At 58.6% G+C, this 11,186-nt stretch overlaps 1 protein-coding gene across 1 annotated transcript; it reads right to left on the bottom strand.

Moving 5' to 3' along the window:
• Positions 1-328: 328 nt before the first annotated feature.
• On the bottom strand, positions 329-10,838 carry NPTXR (neuronal pentraxin receptor). Its single transcript, XM_050323477.1, has 5 exons — positions 10,068-10,838; positions 3,282-3,504; positions 2,902-3,146; positions 2,431-2,610; positions 329-2,028 (listed from the first exon to the last, which is right to left on the bottom strand). The coding sequence occupies exons 1-5, from the start codon at positions 10,644-10,646 to the stop codon at positions 1,804-1,806; spliced, it is 1,452 nt and encodes a 483-aa protein (XP_050179434.1). The 5' UTR covers positions 10,647-10,838; the 3' UTR covers positions 329-1,803.
• Positions 10,839-11,186: the final 348 nt, after the last annotated feature.

The raw sequence follows: 11,186 nt of genomic DNA, 5'->3' as shown, positions 1-11,186 counted from the left end.
ACGGTCTGACCTAGAGACCATGATTTCTCACTGTTCTGCTTCCTGTTGTCAGGATGTGGGTTCCTCCTCTGTGGAGAGGTGCTTCCCCCAACCCTCCTCCCACACCAGCAGTAGCCTGTACCCCATGCTGCTCTGCTCTGTGACACCATCTCCTGCCCCTCTGGGGCAATGATACCACACCCTTGCGATTATATTTCTGTAATGCCAGCAATGGGCCCGGCCATCTCCCTTCAGGGATGCAACTCCTAAGGATCCCAGGGAGGGACACCTTGGCTTGGGCTGGTCAGTCCCCTCTGTCCCCGTAGCAACCTCGCACCCCTTGGGAGGCTCGAACAGAAAACATCACGTTTATTGTTCACGACCAGCTTTACAAAAGAAATGTCCCACCACGGGTGCGCGTCGGGGCCCCTGTCACGAACGTGCATTAGAGAAAGCGCGCGAGCGAGCGAGGAAGAGGGGCAGCTCGTCAGGGTGCACAAAGGTCACAGTGTTCCCACTTGGCACAAAGGCTGCACCCCATCCCTGCCACATCCCCCCCAGCAGGCTGAGCCACCCCAGCGCTGGCAGAGACCCTGCGTGGGGATGCTGAGTGACAGGGCTGTCCCTTCTGCCAGCTTCACCTCCCCCAGGGGCAGGGGCGGCTGTCTCCCAAAGCACAAAGTGGGACTTGGGGTAGGGGGGAGCACTGGAAGCTGGACACAGCACTGAGCAACCATGAGAGCCCCAAAATAACCCTCCCACCCCACCCCAGACACACACACATGGGCACACACACACGCACGTATCGAAATGTCGGTGACCACGCGGCATGGAAACAGAATATTCTCAGGCACTCCACAGGGAAAACACCAGCCCGCCCCATCACCCTCCCAGTTCCAAGGCCAGTGGCAGCCCTGTTCCTGGCCAGGAGCAGCTAAAGGAAGGGACCTGGGTGGAACCAAGGGCAGCAACCTGATCCAGTAACCAAAAGACTGAGGGATGGGTGGCAGGGCTCCTCTGACCACCACCATCCTCCATCTCCTTTTTTCTTGCTTTCACTCCCTTTGATGGCAGTGCTGCACTCCTTCCCCCTCGGCCAGCGCTGGGGGACATGCTTCGCCTCGTTTCCCCCATCCCCTTGGTGGCTGACTGACCGCCCAGCTGGAACGGGGTGGGGAGTGCTCTCTTCCCACTGCCCCAAAAGCCTGGCTCCCCTGGGGCAGCCCTGCCCGAACAGGCAGCAGAGGCAGGGGAAGGGGTGCAGAAGGGTGAGTACTGCCCCACTGCTCCATGCCATTCCCCCTCAGCTTCCCTGGGGTGATGCTTGAAAAACCAGGGCAGCAGAAGAAGGCATGGGACTGGAGGGGAGATCCTGGAATGAGGGTTCATAAAATCAGACAGTGGGGTTGCTATAAATAAATAAGGATAGGGGGTGTATTCAGGGGGTGCCTGCACCCTGGCATCCCACTGAGGCTTGACTGCACTCGGGATAGACAGAGTTCTCCTTCCCACTCCCTGTTGGGGCTGACAAGGTGAGGACCCTCGCTGTACCAGGGACACCTGCAGGTACAGCAAGGTCCACCCAAACAGAAGCAGGGCAAGATGAGACCCAGGAGCAGGTTTGTGCCAGGGGTGGGGACAAGCCATACCACCAGCACAGGGGCAACAGGGAAGCTTCCAGGTCCCCTCTCCCCCCTGGGACACCAGTGTGGGGGCTCAAGCATCGCCCTGGCAAGGCTTACTGGTCTGGGAGGGGAGAAAGGGGCTCCCTGCTTTGGGGCTGCCACTGGGCTCCTTGGTGCTGGGGAGAGGGCTCGGCGCCACTCATGCCTTCCTCCCTTCCTCACAGGCAGCAAAGCCCGCCTTGCTGGCACCTCCAAAGACCTCCACCGCCTGGTCGTCCCACTGAATCACATTCCCTTGGAGGTGAGAGGTGCAGTTGGCCAAGCCCAGGATCTCCACTGGTGCCAGCATGTGGTCCCACACGCTGAACTGCGCCAGCTCCCCCACGAAAGCCTGTGTGGCATCAAAGCGGCCCCCCAGAGTGTCCTGGGAAAGAGCAGGAGAAGTGATCGGACACGGATGAGCAGAAGAGGAGGAACATGCACCAAAGTGGGCAAACAGGGCAAGAGGGAGAGGGAGAAGTTTGGAGAGAAGCAAAGCTTGATGCTTCGTGGCAAGGAGGGGAGGGGATGGATGTGTGGAGGAGATGAAAGAAGACAAGGCAGGGAGCAAGTGGAGCCCAGAGGAATAGGGAGAGGGAAGAGGAGACAATGAGTGCACGTGGCCAGGCTAGAGGTCAGATGAGCAGGCAGGAGAGCGAACATGCTACGTTGAGTGCTCGTGCCCACACCACCCTCTGCCCTTGCCCTATTTGGGAGCTTTTCCCCCAGCCAGCTTCCCAGCAGAGCAATGCTAACTGGCAGCTCTTGGTGTTGAGCTGGTACGTACCTGCTCCTGGCCCAGGATGATGACGCCCTGGGGCTTGATGGAATGCCAGGAGGCCAGGTTCTCGCCGGCACCCCGCTGCTCACCATCCTGGTATGCCGACCACTTGCCATCCCGGGTGGTCCATGCCACGCAGATGTGGTGCCAGGCCTTGTCCTTCAGGCTCAGCGGCAGCTGGGCAACCTTCCAGGGAAGAGCAAGAGCCCAGGGCTCAGTGGGACTGCTGGGGGACCTTGGTGTCTCCCCAGCTCCTCGCAAAACAAGTGGTGCATCCCCATGGTGGTGACAATCCAAAATCTACAGACATCCCATTGTGCTCCTTCTCCCTCTCAAAACCCACCCCAGTGAGCCATCCGCCCCACCCTCCTCCCTCTCCCCATAAGCCTGGGCTCCTTCCTCCCAGCTCCCCCACACCAGTGCGGGTTGAAACAGGGAACACGAGGGCAGAGACTTCCCTCCTGTGACTGAGCTGACCTTGTCATTGATGAGCAGCTCCAGGGGGTTAGTGCCCCACTCCAGCAGCACAATCTCATTGGCTTGGCTTGGGACAGAGTAGGAGAAAGGGGTGCCGAGCCCTGCCAGGGCCTTGGACTTCAGCCACATGCAGATGGTGAAGGCGTAGAGCTCCGGCAGGCTCTTCTTCATGCGGGCGTACATGTAGTTGTTCTGCACCGGGATGGTCACCTTGAAGGCATCAGGAGGGCTGTAACCCAGCGGTCCTGCATGCCAAGAATGGGAAGGAAAGAGAAAGGTCAGCACCTGTAGAGGGTGACCTGTCCTGGGGTTCTCCTGGTGATGCACCTTTGGCTAGGGACCCCCTTGTCCCACCTCCATCCCCTTTGGACAGGACTCACCGTGCTCCAGCTCTGTCACCCGGTTCTGGAGGGAGTTCAGCTCCTTCTCGATGTTGTGCTGCTGCTGGCTGCGGTCAGTGCTCGCAGCCTGGCGCTCCTTCTGCAGGGTCAGGATCTTGGAGAGGAGCTGTTCTTCCAACTGCTCCATCTTGGTGTGCAGGGCATCGCGAGCAAGTGCCGGGGCAGTGGGTGCTGAGCTATTGGTGCGGGCTGGCAGCTCCTGCTGCACTTGGCGGCAGCCACAACAGAGGGGAAAGGAGGGAGAAAAGAGAAAATTCAGGGAGGTGTCACTGTAAGAGGTTAAATAAGGACATACCCAGCCTGCAGCACTACAGGGAGTACTGAGATGACAGTTCCATATCCGCACTGGGGTCTTCTCCAAGAGCCTCCAGCTGACTTTGTAGCTCCCCTCTCAGAGACCCCATTGAGCTCATTACTGCAAAATGAAGCTTGGCTGCTCTTAATGACTTTCTGCCACTTCAGAGAAAGAGCAAGGATGGGATATTTGGGTCATCCCTTGGCTCTGCTCCTGCAAGCAGCCTCCCATGATGAGGGAAGGATCTTGGAGCTTCCACCCCTGCTGCTGGTGAGGCTGCTTACCTATGTCGAGCACGTTAACATCACTTAATGGGTCTGTAATCCTCTTAGCTCAGCTCAGCCGGCATGCAGGGGGGCGTGCACGTGCGCCCGGCTGGGCAGGTAGCTCTCTGTAAGCCAGCCTCTCCCAGGCCTTGGGGATGCCGTGGAGAAGTGGGACCAATGGCCAGGCTGTTGTGTGTGTCTGGTTCTCAAGACTTGACCCATCACCTGGGGACATCAAGCGTGTCTTGTCTCATCAGGGTTAATGCCCAGACCAAAACTCTTCCCATGGCAATTCTAACATGGCATTTGGTGAATATGCTGCCAGCTGCTGCTGCGCTCTGCAAAGACCCCAGATCCCACCTTACCAGAAGATTCCAGCCCCGCTGGAAGAAAATCAGGCTGGAACGGAGAAAGTGACCCTTTGCCATGCTCCTGGGGTTTCTCTGTAAATAGTAGCCCTCTCCTTTCCCCATGTCCTTGGGACATTAGTCTCTCTGCCATGGGTTCAGAAATGTATTCTGTATTTCCAGACCTTGACAAAGGTGCTGGAGCTGCTGTGGCTGCTTGGATATCCATGGATATCCTGGATATCTGCTTGGCTTACGCTGGTGAGACATGGGGGGTGAAACATGCCATTCCTGTTGATATGAACAGCCTCCCTGTGGTCTCAGAACTGGCCTGGAGGAGGTCAGCACGCTCATCTGTGGTTATGGCTTCTAGCTTTTTCTTCTTCCCAACATCCTGCTTTTCCAGACTGGACAGGACTTGATAATGCACACAAAGCTGAAGAGGGGACGCATGCCCATTTCACCCTCAATCTTTGCTATCCATCATGAACAACTGAGGCAAGAGGGAGGATGGAGAAAAGCCAGGTTTGGCTGGGCAGGATGCAGCCTTGGCGGATGGGAACCGCAGGGGGAGGAAAAGCAAGAGCACGGTGTTGGTGCGAGCACAAATGTACCTGCACTGGGCAGCAACGTACTCAGGCTACAAATAAAAGGGAGGCTGTGATGTCCCAGGGTCTGCAAGAGGTGCCAGCAGGGTCTGTTGGGGCAAACCCACAGGTTCTGTGAGGAAAACCAATCCAGAGAAACAAATCCCAGCGAGGGAAGAGAGGTTGTGCAGGGGACATCTGTCAGCCCTGACCAAATGCCAGCTCTTGCTGCCAGCTTGCTCCAGCAGCACTAAGGATGCTCTTGCAGAGAGCAGAACCTCTCTGGGAAGGGAAAGGTGCCCAGCAAAGGGCATCCTACCTTTGGTGTCTGTAAACCAGAAAGGGATGGGGCTTTAGGTCTTTAACCTCTTTTTTTTTTTTTCTTTTTTTGCAGAAGACTTGGGGATCTGCTGGTGAGGCTGGATGAAAGGCAGGGGAGGGCTGGCAGGAGGGAAGGAAAGGTGAGTGGAATGGTTAATTCTCATCTCCTGGCAGGGACAGTTCCCACTGGTAGACGCCCGCATTTGTACCCAAGCAGAGCCGGCTGGGTTGGCACAGGTGGGATGGGGTTGCCTTTGCCTCAGTGTCTGCATCCCATGGGCTCCAAGAGCTTTCCTCATCCTTTTGGGCTGCCCGGCTACGGCGGAGGCTGGCACGCTCCTGTCTGCCGCACGCATTGACTGCTCGAGCTGCGGGTTTGGAGCCTACGTCCCTGCTGCATGCACGGCTCCATCTGTTAATGACGAAAAAAGAAAAGGCTGGGAGCTTTTGTCACTCTCACTAGCCCCCGATAGCCTGCCCTACATTATTCAGTAGGGACTGAGTGCTTTTTTTACCTCTCTCTTCCTCCTGCTTTTCTCCCTGCTGCTATTTTCTTCCCTCTATAACTTTTCTCCCTATGGCTTTTTCATTTATCTGGCTTTGGAGCATCTCCTCTTGATGCTCCCCTCTGTGCACACACATGCTATCTCTCTCTTTTTGCTCAATTTCTTCTCTCTTCCTGAGTTTTTCCCCTTCCAGCCCTCTCTCCAGCTTTTGCTGGCCCCTCCAGCCTGGCAGCCAGTGCATGGACAGACAGCTCCACACAGCCGACTGAACCATTGTTGACCACCTATTACTTCTGGAAAGGAATGTAGCCAGTAGCCTCATCTGGCAGAGTTTCAGGGCCATCCTAGCAGACACCATCCCCACAGCCAGACCATGGCTGGACAAGAGACTGGACCATTCTACCCCATGCAATTGGGATGTGCCGGGTGACCCCCTGATGCAAAGATGGTCTGCATCTCCTAGCCACCCACCTCATCTCCGAGCTGCCGCTCAAGCATCTTTCTCTCAAACCAAATTATTTGTAAAATTATTAATGGTAGATGTGCAGCTGTTATTTACCAGTAACCTTTGAGGGTAGGAGAGGGGGGAAGCGCCTTCTCCCCGGCTGTTCGGCAGGCACCCGGCTCCCCATCTGCTGCTGCGCAGGCAGCAGGGGAGTGGGCAGCGGGTGCGGGGGAGGCTCGTTCGATGCTTTTTGGCCACTAGAACGGGCAAAAAAGATTGAAAGATGCCAGGTATTATTAATCACGATAAATGTCAGCGGCTGCCGGGGGCTGGGGAGGGGGAGGCGGGGGCAGGGGGCCTTGTTAGCCACGTTGGTGTGTGCTTGCTGGGGTCGTAGCCCTCAGTCGGCAATTCACTTTGATTTACGTAAGGAGATCAGAGCCTCATTTACTAATGCACTGGCAAATCTGCTGCTCCCCCTAGGCCGCCAGCACACAAGTGCCCACCTTAGCTGCTGGGACAGGGCAGGCAGGACCACAGGATGATGTCTCAGACCACCCCAGGGATGGTGATGCTCAGCTGGGTGCGCGCACGCAGCAGCCCCATTCTGTTCCTTGGGCCCAGGAATTCTTCCAGCCTGCACAAAACTCCTCTGTGGCTGCCACCCTGGGATGCTCACTGCTGCAGGATGGCACACTTGCTGCACCACTGTTTATCGGACCCTGCCACCTTTTTGGACCAAGGCAAATCCTTGGGGGTCATTAAACCCTAAAAAGGAGTGCATGGGGTAGAAGACAAGTAGGGATGCATCAGCCTCTCCTTCCTCCTAACAAGGGAAGAGCTCACCAGTGAACCTGCCCTGCTAAAACCTTGCTCAGGGCATGGGACTATCAGAATTTGGGGATTTCCATCCCCACACTGCTGGAGATGGAGGCAGAAGGGAGGCAGCTAGGTCACTACCATTCCCTTCTCATAGCCAAGGGTTTCCTGCCAGCAGCCAGGTCATCAGCCACACTGGCACAGCCGCATGCTGGCTGAGGAGCAAACAGACTGTTACAGGTCTGCCAGGTCCTCCACAGAGCCCACCAGGCTGTCCCCTCTCCTGCTCCACTTTCCTGCAAGGGATGATGAGGAGAAAGGGGGTATCTGCATCTCGGCACAGCCCAGGAAGCCAAGGTGATTCCCTCCGTACTCCGTTTCCATTTGCGGCAATAACTAGAAGCATGAAAAAGGACCATCTGGGCCCCCTGGCTCTGTATTTCAAGATGCACTCAAGTGTACAGACACGAGCAAGTGCTGAGAGATGGAAGGGACCCTCAAAACCAAGACAAAAAAAGCCTAACTAGGCTGCTGTGCATGAGGATACCTTGTGGTGGGTTGGGAAGAGGTGAGGGAAGAAGTTCCCCTGTTGTGACAGTGCAAGCCTGTCCCTGCTGAAATGGCAGGGGGCAAAGAGTGAGACTCTGGAGTGCCTCCCTGCATCCTCCCCTAGGAAATCCTCCTGCCATGCTGACAAAATTAAGAAACAAACGTCTTAATAGGTTTTTCAGTGCATGAATAAATCTTGTTATGCCTTACAGATGGGGCTGAGAGTGACCGGATTAGATCAGCAATCTTATACCTGCCCCCTCCTCTCAGTCCCAACTCCAAAGCCTCCAGCAGTAATCCCTGCTGGCAAGCCTGCCTGGAGATGCCTTGGGATGCAGCCTTCCCAGGGCAGCACATGGCATTTTGTGTCATCCCTTTCCTGAGATTAAGCCACCACAGACTTCGCAGCATTTCCTCCCCTTCCCGAGGGGTTTCACAGAGCCTCTGGCAACTGGGAGCCACCCTGGGACTGTCCCCCTCCAGGTCACCTTTTGGGATGATCACCACCACAATCCAGGATAGCTGGTGGGGGCTGGAGGTGCCTCCCATGTCATGGGGTACCCCAGGAAGGCTCTCCAGGCTGACAGCTGGAGCCATGCAGGACAGAGGGGTGCAGGTACCACACCATGAAGTTTTAGGTGTCTGCTCCTGGGCAGGGGGAAACAATTTAGGGAGGAAAGGCACAGGCAACCATCTCTGGATGGTTGAGGTGTGACCCCAGGGCTCGGCTGGCTGGGCTGTGGCCATCCCTCCCAGGGGTGTGATGTGCACAGGTGGCACGTTATACCAGGCAGGAGCCAGGGCATCCGAGGTCCAGCCCATCTGTGACACGCTGCCCTGTTTCCTCATCTGGCAGGGCTTGCCGAACCACAGGGTGCTGTGTCTCCCCTGCAAAGTGTGCTCAGGACCCTCAGGCTCCTGGCGGCACAAAAAAAGAACATTTTTGGCTACATGCCACTTGGCTTCTTCATCAGTGCATGCATGAACCTCATCCCAGCATTGCTTCAGCTTCACTGGGAAAGAAGAGCCTGCTCCGACCCTTGTGAGCCTCACCCTCCTCCACCCTGACCCTCCTGCCATCATCAGGAACCCCAGGACAGGGACCAAGGCAGCTCACAGATGGTGCTTCCCCTTGGAGAAGGGGGGGAGGATGGCTGGAGAACAGCTAAAGGTCTGATGGTCCCCAAGATACAAACTGATGTGCTGGGTATCATCCCATCATGTCTGGTCCTCAGAAACACACAGTTATATGTGTGCAGGGACTTTTCTCCCCTTTGTTTCTGGGTAAGCACACCTGCTGTGCTATCCCACTCTTGGGAGATAATTTTTTAGAGGTTGCAGGGGAGTTTACAGGGTGGCTCTGTCCCCCTCTTTGGCTGCATTTGGCTCTGGGCAACACGCTCAGACAGGCTGCACAGCCCCCTCTCCTTGCACATACCTGGTGTGACTGTGTTTCTTCCTGTGCCTGTGTGTGAATTACCCTGGCTCACAGGTGTTTCCTCTAGTCTCCAGCTCTTTTCCATCTTGTGTGCGTGTGTTTACTTGTCTTTCACTGTCTTTCTATGCCTGTTCATATCTCCATCCATTACAATAACCATCTCTCCTAGCCTCATTTTTCAGCCTGTGACCTTAGTGGCTCCAAATTTCCTCACCCATTGCCTGCTGCTGCTGTGTCCGTGTGGCTGTAGTGAGAGAGGCAGAAGGGCAAAGCTGAGGAGACGGACCCCACGGGGTGCTGCCTCACTCCCAGCTCCACGGTCCAGGGAGGACTGGAGAGGGCAACAGGGATCTGAACAGGAGGATGAGAAGGTTGAGGACTCACAGGAGGCTTCCTGCAGGTGGCTCTGATACCCGGTAGACCTCAGGGGTCTGCTGAGCTCAAATAAATCAACACTCTTATGCAGTCCATGATGTGCCTCATGACAGATGTCACGGTAGAGCTTTAAGTGCCACTGGCTTGTGGCCGGGCCAGGGCTGAGCCTGCCGGGCACACGTCACACAGCCACTACAGAGTGGGGGGACCAGGGGTCTGAATCCTAAATGCCAACAGCCCAACGCTGCAGGGATGGGCACAGCGAGTGACTGCAGCTGCGCCCTTCTCTCTCCAGCTCCTATGGACTATGTGGGGAAGAGGTTCTGGGCTCGCAGTGAGCGGCACTGCGCTCCACTTTGTGACAAGTCCCATTTGTAACTGCGATGGCATCGGATGGGATTTACCTTTCTGCTAAAGGGCAGGGTCTGGCCCTGAGCTGCCAACCTGTTCTGGAGGAGTCCTTGGCAGCTGCTATGGGGCAAGCAAGGTGCCCTACCTGGGTACAGATGGCGGGGGGAAAGCAGGGCAACCCTGGCCCCCTGGGACTACCCGGCACAGAGGGAAGAGACGTGGGCTGAGGGCAAGCCCCTTGCCACTGAATAGAAACCTCAGGGAAGAGCGGGGCAAGGACAACCTTCCTGAAGCCTCGTGAGGGTGACGAGCTGGTTCGGGATGTGTGTGGCTGCGTGCCTGGAGAATGGCACGTGTGGGAGCGTGGCCCCAGGAGCATCTTCCCCTGGGAGCATCCCTCCCAAATCCCCAGGAGCATCTTCCCCTGGGAGCATCCCTCCCAACCCCGCGGGAGCATCTCTCGCACCTCTATCCGGTCGATGCGGTCCTGGAGGGTGCGGACAGCCTCCTCCAGCTCCCGCACGGCGGGCGGCTCGTCGGGGGGGTGGCCCATGGTGCCGGGGCGCGGGGCGGCGCGGAGCCCGGCAGCGGCGGGGGGCGCGGCGGCGGCGGCGGGAGGGCTCCGCAGGCCGCCCTCGCAGCGGCTGAGCTTGCCGGTGAGCTCCCGGATGGTCTCCTGGTCCATGCGGATTCGCTCCTTCTGCTCCAGCGCCGTGCGGCGCAGCTGGGCCGCCGCGCTCCGCAGCGCCAGCAGCTCCTCGGGGCCGGCGCCGGTGCCGGCGGCGGGGCCGGTGCCGGTGGCGGGGCACTCGGTGCTCAGCGGGGTGCAGACGAAGCGGCTGAAGAGCGGCGGCCCCCCCGGCAGGCGCGGCCCGGCGCTGGCCAGAGCCTCGGCGGGGCCGTGCAGCGCTCCCAGCCCCTTGTCGGCGGCGGGCAGGAGGGCGGCGGCGGCCGAGTCATTGTCAGCGGCGGCGGCGGGCGCGGCGGTGCCGGCCGGGTGGACGCTGGCGATGATGCAGATGATGGCCCCCAGGAAAGCCAGCATGCCCGCCGCCAGCAGCACCGCCAGAAACTTCAGGGTGGCAGCGGCGTGGGGGGCCCGAGCCCGCGGACGGCGAGAAAAACAAAGCGGGCGGGGATGGAGAGGGGAAAGGACGGACGGAGGGTGGATAGATGGACGGGCAGCCCGGAGGAAGCCGGCGGCGAAGGACGGTACCGGCAGCAGCACCGGCGCCGGGGCCCCACCGCGCCGCGCCGCGCTTATATGTGCCGGGCGGCGCCGCCCGCACCGCACCGCACCGCCCCCGCCGCCGCCCCCGCCCCGGCCGTGCCCCTCTCAGCGACCCCCCTTGCCCCCGAGCATCCCTCGCCGGGCTGCAAGGGCGAGGGTCCGGGCGAGGGGAGGCGAGCGGGCAACGGGCGCTGGAGACGGGGAGAGGAGGGGCGGCACCCCGGGGGCACCTGGGGACGGGGCCAGCCCTGGCTCGGGCTCGCTGAAATCTGCCCGGCGGGAGTTTTCGGCGAGAGGATGCTACTCCGGGACAGCCCAAGGGAGGATTTTCCCCTGCGAGATGCCTAGGCTGGA

Source organism: Myiozetetes cayanensis, unplaced genomic scaffold (assembly GCF_022539395.1).
Source record: "Myiozetetes cayanensis isolate MyiCay16 unplaced genomic scaffold, myiCay2020 scf3, whole genome shotgun sequence".
NCBI lineage: Eukaryota > Metazoa > Chordata > Aves > Passeriformes > Tyrannidae > Myiozetetes > Myiozetetes cayanensis.
The sequence above is the reverse complement of the archived record's forward strand: the minus strand, read 5'-3'. Positions and strand labels throughout refer to the sequence as shown.

Coding starts and splice junctions, on each gene's coding strand:
- NPTXR (XM_050323477.1), bottom strand. CDS start 10,646: ATGCTGGCTTTCCTGGGGGCCATCATCTGCATCATCGCCAGCGTCCAC. Junction 2,611..2,901: donor AGCTGCTCATCAATGACAAG/GTCAGCTCAGTC, acceptor CTTCCCTGGAAG/GTTGCCCAGCTGCCGCTGAG. Junction 2,029..2,430: donor TCATCCTGGGCCAGGAGCAG/GTACGTACCAGC, acceptor GCTCTTTCCCAG/GACACTCTGGGGGGCCGCTT.